Source organism: Lates calcarifer, linkage group LG20, assembly GCF_001640805.2.
Source record: "Lates calcarifer isolate ASB-BC8 linkage group LG20, TLL_Latcal_v3, whole genome shotgun sequence".
Taxonomy (NCBI): Eukaryota; Metazoa; Chordata; class Actinopteri; family Centropomidae; genus Lates; species Lates calcarifer.
In genome coordinates, this window is record NC_066852.1 from 302,659 (window position 1) to 327,741 (window position 25,083).

The 25,083-nt window shown below is 41.1% G+C and overlaps 1 protein-coding gene across 39 annotated transcripts in view; it reads left to right on the plus strand.

The window, feature by feature from the left end:
* The first annotated feature begins 206 nt into the window (after positions 1-206).
* Positions 207-25,083, plus strand: part of dbn1 (drebrin 1) — a 141,282-nt gene continuing 116,405 nt past the window's right edge. For 4 of the 39 annotated variants that reach the window (XM_051078655.1, XM_051078656.1, XM_051078651.1 and 1 more), the window contains exon 1: positions 216-940. In XM_051078655.1, the coding sequence (XP_050934612.1) occupies positions 858-940 (83 nt within the window). In that variant the 5' untranslated portion in view covers positions 216-857. Of the gene's footprint in view, positions 941-25,083 lie in introns of all 39 variants that reach the window. The other 35 variants (XM_051078659.1, XM_051078660.1, XM_051078670.1 and 32 more) reach the window with 22 other exon arrangements.

Below are 25,083 nucleotides of genomic sequence, written 5' to 3' on the forward strand. Positions count from 1 at the left end.
TGTAATGAAGTAGTTTGCCAAAGAAATTGATCTGAATACTTCTGCCAGGTAAGAGTGCACACAGTATTAAGTATAACGCAAAATTGATTAAAATCATAAGGAAACAAAATGGAAAAAAACATGAGACACAAGAAGAAGTGATGACAACTGATCATACATCAAAACACATTTTATTTTCTCCATCACTAATGAAACATTGAGGGTGAAGTAAGAAGCATCTGACAGTAAATCAGATGTTTTTCTACATGTTGAACTGATGATTTTGTTACTTGTTACTATATTAATGTGTTGCTGCACAGACCTGGTCACTTGGCAACTATATATAAACATAATATTCACAGTAAGTGTCAGCTGGTTACATGAATAAATCAGTGATCGTAGTTATAAGGATTTGCTGCTCATGTGATATTAAACAGGATATATGTGTGTGTTTTTACAGAAACAGTAATCTGAGGACATGGCTGGGCTTCAGTTCATAACCATTAGCTGCAGATTTACTGAGCCCTATTTTCACGAATCTTCCTTGGAAATCATAAGGAAGACTGACTCATAAAAATCTTATCAGTTAGAAAATGTTCCACTTGTTCCAGTTTCTGTTTTGTTTCTGAAGAAAACCTCAAACCTCAACGCAGTTTAGTTAAAGTTCACTCCTCCTCGGCACTAGGACCCACCACACTGGGTAGTCGGTAATGATTCGGCGCTAGGACCCCTCGGACACCTCGACCGTCTCTTTGTCTCCACCAGTCAGAGCCGCCTCTTCCTCCTCCACCTCCTCCTCCACCTCTCCGTCCTCTCTGTAGTCTCATTCCGTGTCTCTCTCCATCAGCAGCGGTCTGGATGCTTGCAGGGACAGAAACATGGCTGTGAATCTCGGCAAGAACAGACTGGCCCTGCTGACCGCCTACCAGGACGTCATTGACGAGACCTCGGACACCGACTGGTGAGTCCCGTGGACCGGACCGGCCGGCCGGTACCATCCCTCCTCCTTCCCCTCCTTCTCTTTACATCTCTTCTTCTTTCTCCTTGTGTCGCCGCGTTGCTCCGGTCTTGGTTTTTGTTGTGCGGCTCGGTGCGCGCTGAGGATGCGCAGGGGCAGGACAGGGGCGCACCGTGCACCATCATCCTCACCATCATCCTACCGGACTGCTGTTAAACTACAGACGCGCAGGCCGGGGTTTAAACTCTCAGCCAGGCTCCACACACACTCACACTGTCAGGACAGATGAGTTTTATCTCCGGCGCAGTTTTGCCTTTTCGCAGTTACGCGCATTAAGAAGCCACGAGTCGGGGCAAGGAGGCTTTTGAGGCTTCGAGACAGTGAAAGTGGGAGTTTATGGAGCAGAAAGCAGCAGGTTTTGCGGCTGTTTGAGTCCGAGCTGAACTGCACTGCAGAGTCAGGAGCAGCAGTGTGCGCACTGGACAAATAAATTGTGCGAGCGGAAAAGCTTTGTTTCCTCTCAGTTTCTCTCCAGCGCTCAGTCAGTCGGGACCCGGTTTTACTCTCCGCCAGCTGGAAGCAATTTCAGGGGCTTTATGCAACGCGATGCAGCGGTGTGTATGTGCGCGTGTTGGTGTCAGAGAGAGGAAGAGAGCGCACGTGCGCGCGCGTGTAGTGAGACAGGCTTCAACAGAGATAGACGGGGCCTGGACCAGAGATACTGATGAGCCCCTGCATCCCCAAACGAGGGCGGAGTAGAGGAGAGGGGCGAGGCCGAGGGAGGGGAGGGGAGGGGGGTGTGTGGTGGGTGGGGGGGGGCGTCCATCATCACTCTTTGTGGCCTTTCCTCACTTGGAAATGGTGCAAGAGGTGGTAATGAACTGCCTGCTGAAATATTGAACGTGTTAAAGAGAAATAAGATTTTATTAAAAAAAATATAATATATTTGGGAGATTTTTAATATTTACCGTTTAAAGTTGGACAATAAAATACGTTTTTGATAAATGCTCTTAAAGCAGCAAAATGTAACTTTGCTGTGCAGCAGCGCCCTCTGCAGCCAGGAGTGGGAACTCATTCTTAATTACAGAGCTAATTAAATGTTTTTCTTGTATAGAAAACAAAGTCTGTCAGTTTCTTGACCTGAGCTCTGACTGTCCCACTCACTGACCTGATGGGGCGCTCTAGTTGTACTAGTTGTAATTTCTGACTTCCTAGTCAGAAGTTAAAATTTTTACGCCCCTGTGAAGTCGGATATCCAACTCGGAAAGTCGCAGCAACCCCAACATAAGAATTCAAGATGGCTGCTACTTGAATCAACAGTACACAGTTTCACATTAAGTCAGTCATACACATAGAACTGTTCAGGTTTTATCTGTGGACATGTTAGCAACATGAGCGTTGAGCGTTGTTATCACCTGGTATTGCTAACGATGGGTAGTCCGGGATATGTTTAAATCGGTTCACGGTCATGGCTTAATGTTATGTTTCTTTCTAACAGATAAATTGGAACAGTTTATTAAGAACGTCCTGAAGTGTTTGCATCAAAATCCAACACTAACAAATGAGGTGTTGGAGTTGTCTATACTGTAAAGGCTCTGTGAGTGTCTGTGTATTTCCGATTTCTCAATTGGAACGCCGTCAGCTTTTAAGTGTAGTCACTCCTAGTTCTGACTTCTGATCTCTGATGTAAATAAAACGCAGCATGAAACACGGTGTGTATTACCCATGATCCCCGGCTTCTGGAGCAGGAAGTTCTGTTGCTATAACAAACACACCAAACTCTGTTTCTAATGCGTCAGTTTCCTGGCTGGATATCAGAGATGAACGCTTGTTTTTAATGACTTCCAAGTCTTTTTAACTGATCTACAGTTCAGCATCACTCTGAACTCTCTGGGCTTGATTCCAGCAGTTTAAGCTGCTGATTATCAGTCAGTTAGAAGGAGATCATACCTGAAAAACCAAAGTTACATAGAGCCAGAACAGGTGTTCGAATGACAGAGGCGCCATTCTCCCTGTTACAAGTCAGTGAAACATCACAATGACTCTGAAGCTGAAACCACAATAAACAAATTTTGACTTCTAAGTTCATAAGTTGTACTCAGGGTTTGGCTTTTTCCAGGACCAACCAGGATTTCCCAGATGCTCGATTTTCCCATCAGCCCATGAGCCTAGGACAGGAAAGTCACAGGTGAATTAAAATGATTGCCATGGGACTGTTAAGTTGTTTTGGCTCGTGTGTAACAGAAACTGAAAACAAGGAAAGAATTTATTTATGCTGATTAAGAAGCTGTTGCACTTTGAGGAGTTAATGAAGCAGGTAAGGTTGTATTTGCCTTTGAGCAGGACTGTAGGTTTAGAGTTAAACTGTAACCTGTTGACCTTGGTCATGATAACTTTGCAGGACAAACAAATACTGTCACAGAACATTTTTCCACCTTAAAACCTCTTATTTAACCCCTAGAATGATGGATGTATTTGATTAAAATGGCGTCATTAAAGCTGCTCACTTAAGCTGATCAATGACTGTGATTTAATTCAAAATCTCTAGAGGTCATCCAGTGTTTTTAGCTCAGGTTACAGATCCTGTTTTGAATTGTTTGCAGCCAAACACTCTCAGTCACCATCTTAACTGTGAAATGTGAACCTGTGCCATCTGTTGTCAGTCATTAGTCTAAATGAGGTCAGATTGCCTTGAATGCACTCGCAGTGGTTCTGCTTTCTGTTTTGTAGCTGTCGTGGTTTTAAGGGGAGAGTTCGGTTTTGGTTCCACATTTTGGTCTCCAGTGGAAGTTTTCCTTGCTAAAGACGTGCCTGCATAGATATTTAATAATAGCTTTTGGGCTGTTTGTCAGACAAAGATAATTTGAAATAAGCTGTTTTCTTACCTTTATATCGTCCAAACAATTATTCAGGAAAATAATCTGCAGATTAATTTACCAACAGGCCCTTGAAAACACTCCATGATTCTGTTACAACAGCACCACCAATTGCCCAAATCTAAAATGGCTGCTCCTCTGGGGATTGGAGCACGTTTTGGATGCTCTACGCCAAATTTAGGAATTGGGACTGAAATCACACATTGTGGGATTTGAACAAATATGTCTGAGGGCTGTTACCACATTCTGGATTCAGACAAATACATTAAGGGGCCATGGTAACAAATAAAGTTAGAGCTGTGGACTGATCCAGCCTATTCTAGCTGTTGAAGGTTTGAAGTATTGGTAACCATACAGAAACTTACTTTATACAAATCATATTCTCCAGATGTAAGGATTGTTCTGTGCTTGTTTGGTTCAAGAGACAGAACGATGAAGTCCTGGACTCATTTCCATCACAGTTCCTGGGCACTGAGCTCTCCAGGGAAGCAGAAACGTCACTGTGAACTGGTTGTTAAGTTGTTGATCTCTGCAGGAAATGATGCTTTTTCCACTCGCAGGTCTCTGTGGACCCCCCCCCCCCTCCCCAAACTGTAAACGTGTAAATTAGTGTCTGGCATCATGTCCCTGTTTGTACGTCCTGTTCATGTCAGGGTGTGGATCAACCCGAAAGGTTAATGTTTCCTTTTAATGGCATTCACATGTTTGGTTTATCCTGTTGGATTGGAGCAGGGAGATGATGCCTCGGGCCTCGGGCCTGCCCCCGTTTTTCACACTTGATGAGATTTGAACAAAGGCAGAGACTTCCAAACACCACTGACCCCAAACAACATGGGACACCCCCTCTTAAAACACCCTCCACCCCTTCTGTCCTAATCTGTCTATATACTGTATCAAACAGTATCAAACAGGTCTGGTGTTTTTTCCCTTTCAGAGCTACTTCCATGTAAAACAGAAACAGAAAAATGACAACAAGAGTGAATGGAATGAAACTAATTTTGAGCTGAAGTTAGTCAATAAATTGATTAGTTGATTGATGACAGCAAACGTAATAATCGATTCATTGTTCTTAAGCAAAAATGTGCAGAGTTTGAACAATACCAGCTCTTTAAATGTGAATATTTGGGGTTTTCTTTCTCTTCAATAGTAAATAAAATAAATTTGGGGTTAGGACTTTTGAATTCATAACGAAAGCAATTTGGATAGGACAACTGAGACTCTGGGGAATTGTTATATACATTTTTCACTATTTTCTCCCCTCTTTTATTAAGGAAATGAAATTAATCATAAATATAATCCAGTAGATTAAGCAATAATGAAAGTAAACATCAGTTGTGGCCCTAAAGGACAAAAACTGTCAAATAGTCATCAGGCTAGTTCGGTATTCATGAAAAAATAGGAAAACATTCAGAAATGTTGTGTCACACAATGATAAGAATTCCTTGAAATTATTTGTGGATTCATGGCTGAACTTTACAAAATCAGTTGTCGACAAAATACTCTAATCTTTGGCTGCAGGTGTAAACAAGATTAAGAACCTTTTTGGTTGAAATAATTTCAGTGTAAAATCAGGAAATTTCCAGCATAAATTATAAATAGTTATACTTTCCCTGCAAAATAAACACTGTAATTTAATACAGAATTTGATGGGGCTTTTAATTTAGTTTTTCTCATGTCTCCTTCTCCATCTCCTTCATCATCACTTCCTGCTACATTGTCTTTATCTTGTAAAGGTTTGAGTTCTGTCTTTGCAGCAGCAGTGGATTTAGTCAGGAAGGTGTTTCTTCCTGGAACACAAAGCTGTAGAGGGTTATTCATTAATTACATGACATCCTCGCATAATACTCGTCCCCTGTGAACAGGCCTTATCTCAGCCTCACTCACACATCCACAGCAGTGTCATCCTTGCTGCTGTGCAGCTTCTAACTCAGACTTCGAGTTCTCTCTCCACCGCCTGCAGTAAATGCAGACATGGCCGCCGTGACCAGCTCGGCCCTCGATGCACCATTAGCCGTGAGTGGTTGAGAGCCGGCTGCCAGAACTGAAGTAATAACAAGCAGGAAGGATCCATGTGACGAATGAGTCGGCCACGTCTTCTTGTATTTTAAGCCAGAGAAAAGGGTGAAACTGTCTCTGCTGATAACAGGGAGAAGGATCGTGACAAGGACTCTGTCAGGTTTTCCTCCAGCTGAATCATGACTCTTCAGACGAGGGATAAATCTGCCAAAGTAGCTTGAAAATGAGGAGAATCATTTGATGGACAAATGTCATCTGAACTTGTTCAGGACTTGCTGTGATAACCAGATGCTAAAAGCGTCATTGGAAGTGGAGATTTTCTCCCCATTTTGTCCTTCGCTTTGTAAGATCAAAAGAACTGTCTCAAGTGCAGATTACATTTTCTCTATAACCCCTTTTCCACCAACATGGGTCAGGTTCTGGTTCGTACACCTAATTTTGAACTGTTCAGAACAATTTCGAAAAGTTGGTTCCCATCTTGTACCAACATTACCAGGTTTTCTGTGACGTATTCTACAGGTTGGAAAGAGTGGATGGAGAATGTCCTCCGTTGGTGGAAACACTGGCTGGTTCGCTGGCTAGCACCAAGGTTCCAAGACTCCTGAGGAGAACTGGTTCAAGAGCCAGGGCTGATTTGGTGGAAAACTTTCAACACTGAATTTCTTTTTTTATCTGGAGCATCAGAGACCTTTCTTGGATGCTTCCTATGTTTTCCCTACCATACTCTTAACTCTCGTGGACTAATCATTGCTGTTTGGCACAGAGAAATTTACCTGGCACTCATCGGCTTAATCAACACTGTGTGAACTTGTTTGGTGGCGAGCTTGAATGTAACAGTGGCTAATTTCCAAACTCTGGCTTTTAAGTCTTGCTCATTGCAAGAAGACCTTGTTTACTTGGTACCTATGGCAGCAGGAAGCATCAAAAACCTGGAGGAGGTTCAGTCCAGTATCAAGCCAAATAATTAATTAAATTTAATCTATGAAAGCATGGCACAACTGGCTTTAAAAAGTGGTATCCTGCCTCAGAACAGTGCAGGTAGAAGTGATGGATGGTGATGGATGAGGAGCTAAATGCATGTTAAAATGTTAGTTGGTTAGCTTCAATTAAGATGGGTCTGACTTCACAGCCTGTTATCATTATTTTATCTGGTGCCTGAAGCAAAAAGAGAAGAATGTCGGCTCTTGAATCACAAATGTCAGGACTGCAGCGAAGGTGACGCTGTGAAAAGGGCAGCGAGCGAATCGGGGTTATCCAATATCAAACAATCCGCAGACCTTCAGGAATGCAGAGAACGCTCTGTGGCTGCTGAAGGCTGGTGTCATCCGACCCTTTGACCCCCTCCAGCTGTTGGAGGAAGCCATTACCTGACGAGTCACCTCTGCCTGGGCTGACAAAAGAAAGAAAATGGTGGTAAGAGGAGCTGAGCAGGAGGGTCGGCGAACTCTGAGTCATGTTTCATTAATTGAGGCCCTCAGACAAAGTAACCTTCAGATCTGGGACATTTGTTCATTTTTTTTTGTTCTGTTTCCTCGCTTACGTTTGTCTACCCTAACTAGTCATTGTTTCATTTGGTTTGTTTATTTACCCCTGGGAGAGTTGTTTGTTCTGATGTGGGTCTGGATTCAAGGTCAGTCACCCAATGAAACACTGAAGAGCTGTTTGAGGTTAAAGGAAAAACAAAACACTGCTGCACTTTGGCGTTCTGAGCTCATGGTGTCCCTTTCTTTTGGTGGCAAATCACCACATACAGATGGGTGACAAATCAAAGGAAAAACCTGGAACGCTGTGTTCATGGGGACTCGCTGAATGGGTTTTATGAGGATGGAAATGATATGTTATCATGTGCTTTGGTTGCTACAGTCACCAGATCTCAACCCCAAATCAACAGTTATGGGAGATTATGCAGCGATGATACGAGTCAGCAGAACTGCTCCTTAATAACATGCTAAATGTTATTTTTTCCTTTGTCGCCCATCTATATGACTGACCAAACGCAGACAAAGTTTGATGAGAGAAACGTTGTCTGCGACAGTAGTTGATTTGGTGTTGGTCGTTCTTTTCTTACTGCAGATGAATGTTTATGTCTAAAGCAAAGTTAGTGTGACGCTCTGATTGCACAATACAAACACTGGGGACCTTGGTTTGCAGGCCAACTCTTACCAACAGTCAACTTTTGTTAACTTTAACCACAAAGACGATCTTTCTCTAACCTAGTAACCAAGTAGATTAAACTTAACCAGACCTTAACCATAGCGACAGCAGATCAGTTGAAGTGCTGCATTGTACTGAAAATGAAGTCATTTTTCCATGCGCCTCGACACCCAAAAAGTTCCTCAAAAAACGCGAAAAGGGGATTTTTACACATAAAGGTCAGTTTACCAGCCACAGAAAATATGACTTAGCCTTAGAAAACAGTCGTACAATGTGTTCTGTGTTTCCAGAGGTTTCTCAAATCAGAAAAAAACCCAGATAGTGTCACAACAAGTCACCTATTAGCTCGTTTTTACAAGAGAGGTGCATTTGAAATCAAGACAGGAAGGGTCTAACAGAACATGCTGTAGAGTTGCATTATGGGAGGTGTAGTATCCAGTGTAACTCTGCCTCTTTATTCAAGTAGCCCTATATTATTATTGAACAATCACTGCAACAATACAGTGATTTTCCTAGTTAATTGACCAACTGTTATTATCTAAAAGTAAAAAGTGAAAAATACCATTTCTCTCTCTCAGCCTGAGGTGATGTATTCAGATATCACATTTTATTCAACCGACACAGTCTAAAACCATAAAAATATTATATTATCATATAAATAACAAAGAAAAGCATTACAATGTCACTTGTTTGGCATTTTGGCTTCTAAAAAAAAACAAAAACAAGTCAAGTTCAAATTACATTTCTGTCAATTTCCAAGTAAAATAATGAGGAAAATGTGATCTGAAACCACTCACAAAGTGAATAAATGAATAAATTGACTAATAAATATGTGTACTGAAAGCACACCTGTTGTCTTAGCAGGTCATCCTTCACAGGATACAATTATCTTTGCTCTTGAAACCATGTCACGTAGTAAAAATCTTCCCGGTTGGATTCACAGTAATGATTTAATGTGAAATAAAGATGATGTGAGCGTCCTGTCAGGCTGTGCTGATGATTTTATCTGTTGTAGACTCGTTGGTGCCAGCGAGAGACAAACCTTATTATTAATGGATTGAAAACACAGAGCGAGAGAGAGCGAGCTTCATATTTCTAATGAAACACTGTCACTGCACTCAGCAAGTTGGGAAGCAAACAGGAAGTCTGCTTGGGCCGATCAGACGTGTCCAGGTTTGACCTCTGACCTCTGTCTTCATGTTGTCTCCCTCTCCCTTGTTCCTCTTCATCTCATCATCAGCCTATTCTCTCTAATTTAAAGCCAGTGAAAGTATGAAAGTGTCTGGAAAGCAGCGAGCACACGTCTTGTGTTTTTTCAGTTCGTGCTGCTGACAGCTCTCTCTTCGCCGCCTGCACTCTCTCAGATTAATATAGAACAGGGTCAGTGGTACAACATGCAAAACAGGCTTTTACTTTCATCATATCTGCTTTGTGAAACACAGTTTGACACCGTCTCCCTGGACAATTCATGTCCTGTTGTGCTTAATCCTTCACTACACACTTCTTGGCTCCTCACTTACATGAGCTGCAATTTGTCTGGTGGTTTAGAGCCATTTCATTACCTTTTTTTTACACTGTATGTGTCTTAAGGTCAGATTTAAGATTGATAAACAGCCTGGTTTGGCTTCCTGCAGCCTGCAGGGCTGCAGATTTTGTTAATTTCCTGTTTAGCCAAAGCAGCAAGCCTCCAAACCCAAAGCACTTCATCTATAAATAAGCAAATATTCTAATTTGTGCAGCTGTAATTAGCTGATTTTTGCCATTTTGATATAAAAATGATGAAAACAGTTAAAGACTTAACAATAAACCTTTATTAAAGCCACTGAAAACTTGGTTTCAAATCTTAAACATCAGCTGATCTCATTATATTCATGATTAAATAAGCAACAATCAAAGTTAGAGTTAAGAAAAGGTAGTATTCATGAAGGGTTTGATACTCAGACACTCTAATCTGCTTCATCATGTGTGTTTTCATCAGGTTAATTGACACAAATACAACAATCTCTCATATTAATTAACCAAAACTGTTCATGTCAGATCCCATCATTCATTCACAGTAAGGACAGTATGTTTTAATATTACTAATTTTTAGTTTTTAACAATTTAATTATATGTTTTTATTTAGCTTATTTAATGTTCTTTTTATATAGTGTAAGTGTTAGTTAATACTCCTTAAACAACATCTTCAGTCTTAATCATTTTAAATGACTTGCAGATACTGTGTCATCACTGTGTTTGGTGAAGATAAATGTTATTGATCGAGCGGTTATTGGACTGTTATGAAAGGGTCAATGGCAGAAATCCAACATACATTCTTGTAAAGTTAATAATTAGCACCGTATTGACTCGTCTCCTCCTCCTCTTCCTATCCTCTCTTTACTTAATGTCACTGTCCATTTCTCTCAAAATCCATTTTCCTTTTTCTCCTTCTCCTCGAACAGTTGACATTTATATTTAGAGAATGTAGCCGATGCTCTTATCTAGAGTGAGATACTGTGTGATGACTGCTGCACTGGGATCAGCTTAAATAAACCATGTCACTGACATAAGCAGCAACGATCAGACCAGTAGACCAATATATTTGGGTTTTTTAACTCTAACTCTAACTTCTTTTTAACTAAAAGAAACCTCGATATGTATTGCTTCCAGACTCCATTGACAAAAACAGTAATTTTACCCTAAGCTGCTGTAATATCGCTGCCTCAGTCTGTTTGTTTGTTTGTGTTATTGTGTGCTACTTTTACTTATATAAAGGATCTGAATACTTCTTCCACCACTGAAAGTCACACAGTAACACAAACACCCTAACAGATGGAGGCAGTGGTATTCAGGCAGCTCAAGGTAAAATTCCCATTTTTGTCAATGGAGTCTGGTACTGATATACAATAATGTTTCTGGTTAAACAAAAAGGATCTTATAAAAAGGAAAAGGAATCCTATCCCATAATGTTGTCAGACACTTAGAATGAACAATCTGAACCTGTCAATGGCAAAAACAAGAACTTTAGTGGACGAACGTTGACGTGGACAAATGCACCATTGCCTTTCATTGCAGCAGCTGTTTGCAGCGGCCAGGTTTTGTCCCTATTAATCATTAATAAAGCCCAAGCTCAAAAATACTGGAGTTATCCTCTCAGTTGTCTTGGCAACATATTATATAGGTCACTCAATAGACTATTTATTTGGCATTATTTCCACCAGACATTTTGGCCATCGATTTTTTCATCCAGTGGACAACTAGACATGATACTGGCCAAAAGCCGGCTAACTTAAACTCTGACTCCTGTGCTCCTAAATTCAAAATAAATAACTTCTCTTTCTCCATCACCTCCTCCTCCTGTCGTTGTTGGTGACTCGCCACAGCTCCATAATGGGGTCGTAACCTTCGGTAAACGTCTCAGGGAGAGGCGAGATTGTGGGTCAGACGGCGGCGTGTTAGCCTGAGGTCAGCGTCGTAATGACGGATGAGGAGGGTTGACGTTACGCCGCCATCCAGATGATGAAACCTGCAAATGAAAACCAGACGGGATAAAGATTTATTCTGATGTTTTTTTCCCCAGCCGTCACCTGACACCTGACACCTGACAGGGAAAAGTTACAGCACTGACCCTGAAAAAATACTTTATGGGTATTGTTAGTGTTCCACACTGAGAACCAGCGACCACAGGTAGCTGTAAATTAGGATGAATGAAGGGTTCAGATAAGCTGCAGACAGATTTCATTGTTTTTTACATTCAGGAGAATATAAATCCATGGAAAGAGGCTTTGCTATTTGGTTTCTTATTCTTATTATGACCTTTCACCTCCAGTGTATTGGCGTTGCTGCTGAAATGATACGTCCAAAATTGTCTGCATGGATAGATACTAGTGTCACTGTGTTGTTGTTGTCGTCTAATTTTGGTAAACTGACCTTTTAAATGTGTTCCCTATGGGGAAGGGTAATTGGAAGTCTACCATCAATCCCATCTACTGATGAGGACCAAGTGATACAGCTGAAAGCTTAGAGAAAATCTTGTAATTGGACTGAGTTGAGTTTCTTGTATCAAACATTAAAAATGCAGTGTCACTCTACCATACAGCTCCGTATGTTGCAAAAAGGACAGTTTTGGCAAGTAATTTTTCCCCTTTTTTGAGTCTCTTTTCCCTTAAACAAATGGAAAAAACCCGCCAATGCAGTTAGAAAACATGAGTCTGATATTGCAAGTAAGAATTTCATCCAAAGTTTTAATATTTCAAGACACAACAGAATAAGATAGCTTGCCACTCTAGAATCACTAAAGACTGACACTCAAAAAAGTAGATTTGTTCTGGAAATTGGTTGAAATGATCAAGAAATTATCAATAAATCCTATCAAAATGTATGTGTATGTCAGCCAATCAGTAACAAGATCAGTAGACGATATGACAAAGATATGTTTTAGGGTTATTTACAAACATCAGTCTGACAGGTTTGTTGTTGTTGTTTAGCACAGTGTCACAATTCTTTGATAAACAAATGTAAGAGGTCGTCATCAAAAAGTTGTTTAATTCTCAGAAAATTCAAAACTTTTAAGACTTGGTAAGACCTAGATCTAGAACTGAAGATGGAGATTTTTGTAACATGGATTATTGACTCCTTCAACCTGTTTGAGTAAAGAAGAGAAAAAGAAAATGGACGTCAACAAAAACTATGAACCTTATCAGTAGGTCTAGTGCACTTTTCATTTCACTGGATGTTATTGTTAAAGATCATTATTTGTTCATTAAACACGCTCAGACTCAGAACAAACTGGTCTGAGTGTTTGTTCTGGTCCAGGACCTGCAGGTTCATTGCTGTTGTTTTCTCCACTGAGGGTGTTTTTGACCCCAGACACATTCTAGTTGAGATGATGAATTCAATGCACCGTGTCAGAACGACTTGCCTCAGGCAGTCTCAGTGGTTAACTCCCCAGAAGGCAACAAATAATGGAGGTTTTCTGTTGTTATTGTACAATGTGGAGCTCTGTAGTGGGGAGGTTATACAGCTGGTGACTGATGCAGCAGACTGCACCAAAAATTAATTTTCATCTAGAGCTGGTGCAATTTTTCATTTGTGAAACTATTCTGGGTTTTATATCTGGACGTGAACGGGGAAGGGAGGGTCTCTGTTCAGATGAAACTTGGCTCTGATGCCAGCAGTGAATCTATTTGGATGTATTCAAAGCGCCGTGCCTCTGACGAGATCGAGATAAGACTTATTGAATTGTATTGTCCTCTGGTCTGGTTAAACTGAAGGTCAGTATCAGTGTTTTCTTCGCTCCTGGTGCCTCCCTGCTGATCTGCTCTCCACACTGACTCTAACCTGTCCTCTTTTAAATTTACCTCTTTTCTCAGTCGATTACCCAGGTTGCTTCCTTTCAACCCCATCTCCTGAAAATAATGTTCATGTCCAACGAATATATTGTGTACTAAATATGAGGTTGGCATTTGTGGTTTTAAGTTAAATATCTCAAAGACTATCAAATGGATTTCTGTTGAATGTGGTCCAGACATTCATGCTCCCCTGAGGATGAACTGTATGAAATTTGGTGATTCTCCAACTTTTCGTCTAGTGCCACCAGCAGGTCAAAATTAAAATGTCCAGTACTTTAGTACATTCAGTACATTCCCAACAGCCTCAGCTGCTTACTTTGTGTTTACTACTTATTAGCAAATGCTAGCATGCTAGATGTTACTGATGTGGGAATTATTGTATGGCGTTATCTCATTTCCTAAAGGGTGGTCTAGTGTAGTCTACACTAAAGGAGAAAAGATAGGAGGCATTGAAGCTGCTTTCCTTAGCATTTAGAGAGGGGTCATTTCACTCTGTTAGGAACCATTTTAAGCACAAAAAAAAAACAGCTAGTCTTGTTATCAAAACAAAACAGAGGAGGTTTTCATATATTCTGTTGCTGGGGGAGAGAAAAGGTACATGATTCTTAAAATATTTTAACACAGGAGAGTCGAGTTATTTGCCTCTCAACCAGGAAGATCTTTTAAAAGCTAGTGTTTTGTTAAATGAACAGCGCTAAGCCTACTTCATAAAAACGTTGAGTCGGTGGAGTGAAATGAAACTCTGTCAGCCTGAGTGTCAGGCCGTCATTTTGCTGCCGCAGTCAAAGGTTTTTGCAGCTCGACAAGAGATCACTGTGGTACAAGAGGGAGCCTGCAGTTGTAACCTTGGAGCTACACAGATTTTTTTTTCTCTTCTTCTGTGTGAATCACTTGCTCTCTGCCCTCGCAGTTTCATAGCAGGAGGGAGCGAAGAAGAAGAGGAAGAAGAGGGAGATTAAATTGGCCAGAAAGGAGAAGTCAGTCAGCTTTTATTTTTAGCTTCGCTTTCACACATACTGTAGAGCACATTTAAATTCCAACCAGAGTTACAGGACTCATCCCTTCTTTTATAGTAAGAAAGAAATCAGGAATAATGTTACACTGAGTCTTAATTACATCCTGTAGAGACATGTCAATGCTCCTCAGTACAGTCTGTTATTTCCATATTGCCATTCAAGATCATAACAGTTCAAGACAAAATTTAGCCCAGTTTTAATCTAGACTTCCAGGGAATTTCCCATAATCATGTGAATGCTAATTAGCCAAACTGTCTCCTGGTCTCCTGGACTCAGCTCATTTCTGAAGAAATATCAGAGTAACTCTTGGACTCAGTAAAGGTGCTATATGTACGTTTTTACTATCACTACATAGCTAACATTAGCATTAACAGCTGCATGATTCCCAGATGCTTCAGCCATCATTGTGTTTACAAAACAAGAGTTTTGATGCAGAACTCGCTATGTCTCTTCTAGACTGGTAAGTAAACAGCTAATGCTAACGTTAGCTTTGTAGCGATAGCAAAAACTTAAAAGTATAGCACCTTTACACCAGTAATGTGTGGTTAAATTTCAGTTTATTCCGTCTGTCAGTGGATTGTTTGAACTTTTTTCCCCTGTATACAAAGAACTGACAAACTCACCCAGACAAAGATTCTAATGTGATTTCTTTGTGAGAAGCCTGAGCCTGGTAAGCAACTTTCATTGGAATGTAGTATCCAGTTTATATAATACACATATAGCACTGTGTACAGTTAGATGAGCTCAACATCAACATTAAATCATCTCAGAGAAGTTCATCTTCCATCTGGTGAGTTCACGGACTCAACTGTTCACCCAAAAACATAACTTTAAATACTAGAAGTAGGTGCTTCTCCCACACTGATCTTCTTCACTGCAGTCAGCGCTCGGAGCTGGAACTGTCACTTTTCTTTGGAGTGGAAAAAAAAAATCACAGCACGAGTCAGATTCAGATGAACAGGCTGTTCAACTTAATCAAGACATCTGCCAAGTGTAGTACGCTACGCACACAGGATCACAAGTACACACTGCAGTCAAACATTGTGCCAGTTCAACAGAAATAAATGTACTTTTTACAGTAAAATGAAATCTCCTGAGCTCTGTTTTAGCTCCGAGATTTTCGTCTGGACACAAAGCAGCTGGTGCAGCCAATCGGAAACAGACTATACTTTACTAACCAGGTGTGATTTACAGGTGTGATTCTGTAGCCATTTCACTCCACAAAATGTTCAGTTTTTGTTGGACAGTCAAGCCACATTTTACAATTGTTTCCTGTTATTTTTCAGCTGGAAACTCAAAAGCAAAATCCATTGTCAGTCATGTATTGTTGAGCCTTCTTTAAATGATGATATGTGTCTCAGGCTGATTCATCCAGTCCACACTGAGTCAAAGAAGAGAAAATTGTAGGATGACTCTGCGAGGTGAAGGAAAGCTGTGATTACAAGTGGGTTTTTTTTAGGTAGTTTAAATGATTCTCAAGTGTGTGACTCTCGAATGTGTGTTTTGTGTGTGTGTGTCAGCCTAGAGTGAGGTCTATTGTAAGTCAAGGTAATAGAAGCCTCATGTTCAACCGACTCAAGGCTGTTGGTGAATAAAAGACTGAAAACAAACTGGAAAAGACTAAAGCTTGCAGGTGTGAATAAGTGCTTGACTTTTATTTACCTTTCGATGTGTCTTTTTGCTGCCAGATGTTGGCAGCTGACTTAACCGTGGCTACTGCATGTTCATATAATAGGATCAAGACTAAGATGGAGCCCATAAAGACATATATTCTTTAATTATCACAGCTTGTTCTGTCCCGTTATTTTGAAATAAGTGTTCATTTTAATCATTATTGATAGTGAAAGTTGGAGAAACTGGATGTGTGGTGATAACAGGAGGGAAAACTCACTGTATCATTTTCCTCCTCCTATTTTTAAACACTGGTGGCAGCAGTTGAGACTTAATCCCACTTTGTCTTGTCCTTTTTATTGAATAAAAAAGCCATCAGAGCTGAAGATGGCCGCTGCCAGTCTGAGCTCTGGCTGGATTCAGATTGGAAGTCAATGTAGTTCCCTGTGACTGGGGACCCCTTGTCTGACCTCGGGGCTGAATGTAATGGTTTTTTAAACCAGTTAACCTTTGAGCAGAGCGGACTTTAGCTGGAGCTGTAGTCAGAGATGTTGCTCTTCTGCAGATTGAGGAGGTAGACAGAAGACAGAACGACCACTGCCATCAAAAGGTCAACGTACGACTTATTGACGACCGTTTCCTGTCCTCCTCTGCTCTCGTTCTTTTTCAATTTCGACTTTGTCCTGTGATTTCCCCTGGTCTACACCCCTCCTTTATTTCCACCTTTCCAAACAAAAAACCCTTTGGAGCTCTCGTCATGTTCCCCTGGTCCTTTTAAACTTGACCTACAGACGCTGAGGCGGTGAAACCACACAGCTCATCTCCCTCCGTCTCTGTGTAAACAATGGACTGAGGGACGGAGGCCAGTGTTTGTCCTCTGTGGACCTCTGAGTCACACCGACACTGCCTGGGACTGTGAGAGGGAAAGAGACAGAAACAACATCACTATTATCACTATGTGTTTGATTGTTCGGTGTCTTTTTTTCTATGACTGGGTATGTATGTGTGAGTTGGCAGGTGGACAGCTGCTGTGGTCAGTGCTGTGTCGTCCCGTTTGGACTTTCATCTCAAAGACAAACCACAAACTCACCACAGCTCGTCACAATGGGCTGACAGAGTGCACAAAAGGCAAAAGTGACAGTGATAAAGATGTAGAATTGTTTATCTATTTTACAAATTGAGAGCTGAGAAACGCTGCAGAAGGAGAGCGTGACACATTAGTGACACTAAGCAACATGCAGATTTCTCACTTCCTCTGTTGTGCAGCGTCTGTACAGTCATGGAAAACCTGGAAAAGTCAAAGTTGCTGTTTCCAGGCACTGGAAAAGTTTTGGAAATTTTGATGTCTCCCTGTTATGCCCTTGGGCTGTTCGTCCATCCCATCCTTGTAAACAAGACATCTCACTAATGTCTCGAGGGAATCCCTTCAAATTTGGTAGACCTGGACTCAAGGGTGAACTGATTGGATTTTGGTGGCCAAAGGTCCAACGCCATGGTCAAATGTTTTTGGCCATAACTCAAGAATTCACACTCCAATGAACTGCAAATGGACTGGTTGGCAAAGCCATACAACTGTAAGGCCATAGTCCTTGTAACTTTGAGAACACAGAACAAGACCTTTAGTACAAGTTCATCATGTTGTGGTGTGTCCCAGACGCCACATTACTGTTCTTTGATTATGTCACACTACAAGGCCTGTTCAGTGTTCCCAACGTTTGTATTCAGCTCCAATGCTGAACCATAGTGCTGTCATTGTTGGCTGTGTAGTCTGGACTGGGCCTTGGAGAGAAAAATCCATCCCAAAAAATCTAAGTTTTGTACCAAATACCAACCCAACCCCAAGACCACAATGTTTTATTTCTGGGTTGATGAAGGAACTTGTTTCAAATCTTTCCAAGCTGCTTGTGTTGTGATGCATCATTCAGTATGTGTCTAGCATTTGATTTAAAGCCTCCAACTTCCTCAGCACATGGTGTTTCATTCATTGAGCATCCACATTCGAAAGCTCCAGGGAAAATAAACCAAAAGCTAGTTCTGTAAGTCAACCTTGAGTAACAATGAAAATTAGTTTTCAAGGTGAAAATGAACATTCACCTGTGTCAGATCAACTGAGTGATAACTGGTAATAAATGGGACTGAAGGCCTCAACTAAGTCATTTGAATAGTGAACTTTATTTTAGACATTTACATTCACAGACAGTCATATCAGTGACTATATATTTCTTTGCGAATCAGCTCCGAACCAAAGAAAAAGAGAAGCAGAAGCAGAAGTGTAGACAGTGATGGGGGATGGGAGAAGGAGGGATTTACAGGGAGCCCATGAGGATTTGAGAGAGGATAGAAACTGAAACTAGTAGCTAAAGAGGTCAATGGAGGGAGGTGTAAATACTGAAGTACTGTTGACACCAGGCCAAATCAGACTTAGAGAGAGAGTGTACATAGGGGATGAGTAACAGTTAGTATGTGCTGCAGAAAAAAACAACAGTCAGTTTTATAATTAGAAGAGCTTTTTGGATCAAACACAGAGAACCCAGAAATGTCTCCAGTTTATTCAGATCTTACAGTAGGATCAAAGTTTTTCTTCGTTTTAGTTCAGTTATCTTGACTTTAGTGTCAATCCATTGGATATTCAGTCAACCAAACTCATGATTAAGTAGTAAAAGTGGTAAAAAAGCAATATAACCTTGAAATTAATGACTGTATCCAAGTCACAGCTAAAGATTTGAAGTTATGTGGACCCATTCATGATCAATTTCAATTTTTGCTTTATGTTTTTGAGGCCTAACAACTTCCGGAGCAGTAGTTGTTGTAGTTTATCCAACTGATTTGGCCTGTTTAGCACAGCAGTCAGAAGTTGCAGCTGCAGCAGAGGCTATGATGCACACCTCATTTAGGCAGTCAAGGCACTTTGAAACCCTTTAGCGCCCAATTGGAAGGAAAGGTTTGAATTTGCTTGGTTTTAGTTAGTACAAGCAAAAAAGACTTTTATTGTCCTGGTTCTCAATCAATATTTGGAGCCTCACTGATAAATTGGCCAAGCTTAATCAAATGTCAAACTCATGTCTTGGGTCACCACTCTTTAAAAGATCAACTGGATGGAACAAAGGGATCCTTGTCTGTGTCCTCAGAATATGAACTGAAAGTTTACCAACCCACTGGAGTTTGGTGAGGAATTCAGCGACCAGTGGATTTGGTTTTGGAGGGTTTAGAGGCCAAATCTTTCTGCCAGGCTCACACTGAAAATCTTCTGAAACCTTTCACCCCTGGCTGTGAAGATTAGACTGGGGGATTTTCTGGTCTGGCTCTTCGGGATGTTCAGTTCTCTGTCTGGTAGGACTCAAGACTGAGATTTTATTTGGACTGGGATGCAAAACCCGTTCAGTCTGCAGCTCTGGCCAGAAGCTGGGGAACAGTTGTGAGGAATTTATTGTCAGTGTATGAGAAATATTATCCGTCTCTCTCTCTTTCTCTCTCCCAGTCCAGCCACATGAAGCTGGACCAGTTCAGAGTAATTTGAACTGATTTACCTCTGTCTGTACGAGACAGAGAAGTCTGAGGGTTTACAGTAAAGCCTGCTCTAATATTGACTGTCTACGTGGAAAAAACAGACTTCCTCATCTTCTGGTTGACAAAAACCAGAATCATCTCTATTAGAGGTCAGAGCCTGAAAGAAGAAAGAAAAGGTATTATAGACCCAGAATTTAGCTAATTACGACAAAATTTTAGACAAATGTCTAATAGAGTGGTGCAGGAATGAGTCTTAAAACCAGGAAGTAAGTTTGCATTTTAGCATTGCTGACATTTTCAGGTTTTATTCTCCGACATAAAATGGGTCAGTAAATCCCCCACTCCTGATGTTTGAAGCTTTTACGTGTCTTAAAAAAGGCGGTTGCTAACGAGTGTCTAAATGAGACTACAGAGGTTGTCGGGGACGTTAACATGAAAACCCATCTACTCACCAGTCCACCTTTACAGCCTCGTTGTGTTTCTACTCACGCTCTTTCAAACTCTCACTAACTTTCTAAGAAGAAAGGCTTTTGTAGAAGAGCTCAGAGCTAAATGAAATGACCAGTTGGAAGCTTAGTGGTGGAGACGTTGACGTCATGTGACCGTGGTGTAGTTGGTTTATAGCCTAACATTAGCTTCTTACTTCAAACATCAGAACAGTGGTGTTCATCTGTGAAGATGATCTGATCAACTAAACCTGAAGGATCAGAAACTGTTGGTCACAGCCAATCCCATTGGCTTTTTGTGGAGGGGAAAGGGTGATGCTAAGTTCAGGGCTAGCCTACAAAAAATAGGTCATTCCTGCACCAGTCCATAGGCCAAAATGATGTAGTGGTGACATATCCAAAAGGTCAAAGGTGAACCTCACTGTTGCATTATTATATGGGAAAAAAAATTTCTGGAGGTTATTCAACGCCATAACTCAGGAACAGAAGGGGAAATTGGGACCATATTTCACATTTGGTCGGATACTGAATCAGTGACGCTAATCTTCACTACATATATTATGAGTCTGGACAGACTGTAACTTGACTGGTTGGCGGAGGTAATTCAGTTTTTTTTTATGTGATCATACTTTAAAAATATGTTATATAAGGAATATTAGCCCGCCTTCTTTTCTCAGTAGGCAGTTTGCCATCATATAATCTGTGCCAATGGAGTAAAAGTGATTTTTCCTTTTCTTTTCTTGTGGTACATCCAGTCTTGTATCTCAAACATCAGATTGTACAGCTGTGGAAACTTAGTGTGTATGTGTGTGGGGTGATGTCTGACCTGGCCTGACCTTCAGTACGGAGCTATCCCAGCTGCTAAGTGGCCGCAGCGAGTTGTTGAAAACTCCTAAATCAGTAAGTGGAAGTGGAGGGAACAGTCCCAGCTGTGGATCCTTCGCAGAGAGTCGAGCCTCGCCCCCCTTTCAGCCCCGAGGACGTTATATCTTCCACATGTGTTTGGTTTTCGTTTTCTCTGGATGGTTTTTATTGTCCTGTGAGGACCTGAGTAGAAAACCACAGCTGAAGATGCTGCATGAGGACGGTCATCAGCTGAAATAAGCCTCTCAAATGTTTACGTTACAGCTGCACCCGGAGTTTGGGTGTGGATAGATGATGCTCATTGAAAGCAGTGGTATGTCTGCTCATTAGTTAGTATGAGTGTTCCTGTCTGTGTGTGCAGCTGGTACAGAGAAGCTGTGAAATGGTTTTCATATGTGCAGGAGGACACTGTAGCATTATCAGTCATCACCCTGTGATGGACGGTGCCTCACCCATTTTCCCTTCAGGCTCTTTTGCACAATCTTGGCAAACGCTGCCATTATAAATATATTCTTTGGAATTGGGAGCTCTGTGATAAAACTGTGGAGCTGTTATTTGTTGCCGGCACATTTGCACATATTTCCAGACAGAAGTTGTGTTGATAATTTGGTTAAACTGGAGTTGTTCAAACCGTGTGATAAATTTTCAACTTGAAGGTTTTTCAGTTGATAGCAATGATTGTCCATGAAGATGGACGACATGTCTCTGCTTCCTCCCACTGAACAAAAATGAAGCCAAGATATCCTGGATGCGAGTGCTGCCATATTTTGTCCATTTGGAAGTGACAAAAAGGAGTCGGAGCAGTAGCGATCAGCTGGTGGAGCCGCAGGTATCAAAGTCCCGCCCATACTCCTGGACGACCAATCTGGAGTCAATCCCAGCTGTCAAAAAAAACAACAACAAAATAGGGCTGAAACGATTTATCAAATTTTAACCAAAACTGCAATTTGAACTCATGTGATTAAGAAACCACAAAGACTATCTACTTGAAATTATATCAGCAAATCAAATTGCAATTGTAGTATCTGAGAGGTGAGCTGCAAATTGCGTCAAAATCATACGTCTTCTCAGTGTCACAACTCGAACACACAAACACTATATGAATATTTTTTGATTTAATGAGGTTTGCACTTCAGGGGGGAAATCATTCATCACAAATAAACATCCATGAATCTGCAAGATTTTTAGGTTTTCTCCAGTATCACAGTAATCCAGTGATAGTTGTCTGTACGTCCATGAGCAGCAATTTTGTCTGCAGAGGTGGGCACACTGTCTGAACGAAATCACATATTTTACCAACCTGGAACCTGAGTTTTATCATTGCTGGCCTACAGTGAAGATGATTAGTGGAATCAGAAGGAATGAAAATAAGACTCTGGCTGTAAGAAAACTGAAACACTCCTTGTGATAGCTGAGGAATGGTAAGCAGCTTTTAAACCAGGTCTGAAGACCAGATCTCTCTTCCTCTAATGATGACGTTATCTCCCTCTCTGCCTCTTGTTCCGAGGCTTTTCACCACAAATTACTGCTGCAAGTTTAACCGGAGAAGCAGGGGAGAAATTGGCCTTACATGGGCACAGTCTACCAGCCTTGTTTTGATCGGAAAGCTTACGCCCCACGGCCTCGCGGTCTCGCAGTCCACCTATCACAGTCTGATCAGTTCCTGGAAGAGACGAGTGTGTTTGCCCATTCCCTGTGTTAACAATTACTACAGAGCTGTTTACTTTCGGGAACCGTCTCTTTTCCATGTGATCGCTCTTTAACTGCAGCGATAACCACAGAGGGGGCCGTCCTGTTTGTTGTGATCGCTTGATGCTTTTATTGACGTCCTTGTTTTTGTTTTTTTCTCCTGTCAAACAGGCACTTCAGCTTTTTACTTTACACCAAATCCTCAAATCTGAGGAGCTCAGTAAATGAAGCAGTAAATCTTTACATTTGAGAAGCAGGAACCAGAGAATGTTTGATATTTTTCCCTGATAAATTGCTTAAACAATTAATGAATTATCAGGATTGCTGATTAATTTTTCTGCAGCTTGAAAAGTTTATTAGCTGACAAATTGTTCCAGCAGCATTGGTGTTAAATAATTTCAGTATCAGTTCAGTTTCAAGCAGACTGACCCAAATACAGGACACTCTGGGACAAGTTACTGCCCTTTGATTGAAGAATTCTTGAATTATTTAAACATGTACATTAATAACCTTTTTTGTCATTGCTGGAATCAGGAAGGAACCTTTGTCCATGTCTAAAAATGTTCACTTTTCAAACAATTTTAACCCAGACGAGTTATTTTTTGTGATGTGACTCACCTGGCTCCAGGTTTTTGTCAAAAAACAAAAAAAATGGAGAAAGTCCATCTTCATCCCACTGTCACTTCTATAACCTTTGGAAGTAATCCAGTGTGGCACTCGTCACTGGGAGGTGGATGGCTGCCATTCTCCATTTATATCACATCTCTGGCTTGAGAGTGCAGCTGGAAGCCTTTGTCCAGAGCCACTTACAGTGAGACATGTTTACTCAAAGGCCAAGTTAAGTCAAATATAATCAGACCTGCAGTTCCAGTCCAAACCACCAGAGGTTAAGAACTGCAGATGTGTCAACGTTGCTCATTTACAAGCAAAAAATTCAGCAGAAAATATGCTTCAGTTAAAATAAAAACATTTAATGCATTCCCAAACACAGCAGCTATAAAAAGAAAAAGAAAAACGTTTACACAGTTGCATGATGTTTTAACACTTATGGTGTTGCTTGGGTTCCAGGTCGACTGAAACAACTGAAACACCAGTGCTGTGGGTGTGAATGACGTCTGACTCAACAACAGAGCATGAAAGCAGCCTGTTGTTTTATTTAGAAAGTTAACACTTTGAAATCACACTGAACTCAGCGAGCTTTCTTCTAAAAATATCCCTCATCTGTCTTCATTTATGTCTTTTATCAAACACACTCTTTCTTTTCTCTATGAATTTGACAGTGGTTTTCATAGGGGCAGATGTGAGCCGGTCGATCAGTTGATCTATACGTCAAACATTTAGATAATTTATTGTCAGTCCTAATGGGTTTCATGACCTCTCTTGCTTGAGACTAAAGGTATGTCAAGGTTAAATGAACTTAAAGGGAAACTATCGATTTTAGTGCAGTGCCATGGCTTCTGTTGAGTACCAAGGCCGCATCAGGTTTGAGAACGTAGTACATGCTCCAAACCAGTTGGTGGCAGTAACACACCAGTTAGTAGTTTGCCAACCGCCAATAAACCTCAGAAGAAGAAAAAGAACATTACATAGTTCAGGTAATTTCTGTGGGAAAAAGTAATTACATGGACCATTGACCATTAGGCTTTTTTTGGCAGCAGTTTGGCAGCAGACTTTAATCGGTGGAAATGTGTTGAACTGGCACAACGTCTATGAAAAAGGGCTTTTGTTTTTTCAAGTGTTGTGGGGTTCTATTGCACATTTGAAAGCAGTTGTATGAAGCCTTCAGTGTCTTCAGTGTAAGCTCTGTAAAGTCTAATAAATGTTCTCATATTGTCAGTTGGCGTTGGTTGGGTGTGAAGACTGAGTTTGGTTGTGGAGTTAGAAAGAAGTGACCTCTGTAGCCCACTCTTCATCTTTGCTATAGGCTCCAGGCCACATTAGCTGCTACTAGCATAACACATCTGAATCTCAGAGTGAACTGTTGGCTGTCAAAGCTGCATTGTGGGTAATGTAGATGCCAGGTTTTGACAAGGAAGAGGAATATGTGGTGGTTCTGCCGCATTGCTTGTGATCCTTTTTTTAAAAACTGTCCACCATGAGTCCGATGGTGTTACAGGAACATGCTGCTAAATCTGTGGAGTGCTCTTTGAAGGGGTTGCGTTTGTGGGGGCGTGTTTTTTTCAGGTACCGGTGAGTAGATGAAATATTCAGAAAGTCCAGTTTGAGTAACAGATCCATGGGTTTGTTGGATTGCAGCAAAAGTTGAGTCATGAGTGTGTCTGTGCTTTAAACCACTCAAACTTCAGAAATGTGACATAAATACAGGTTACTTTTATAAGCACAGAGTTGAAGTGTTTTTCTCTATTACGTATTCCCATTTCAGTTTTTCCTTAAAACACAACCACAGGACTGTCCTGAGTAATGTAACCACCCTTTAGGTCTCTGTTATCTCCACCAGCTTTAATTATTTCACTTTTGTCTCTTTATTTGTTGGTTTGGCAGATGGCTATAAATACTACAATACCCATGAGCCTTGGCAGCTGTTGCCATGGAGAAGAGGCCAGTCAGAGGTGCAGCTCAGGCCACTTTGGCGCCCTAGTTGCTGAATTCGCCCTCAACTGACACAGAATTTAAAAA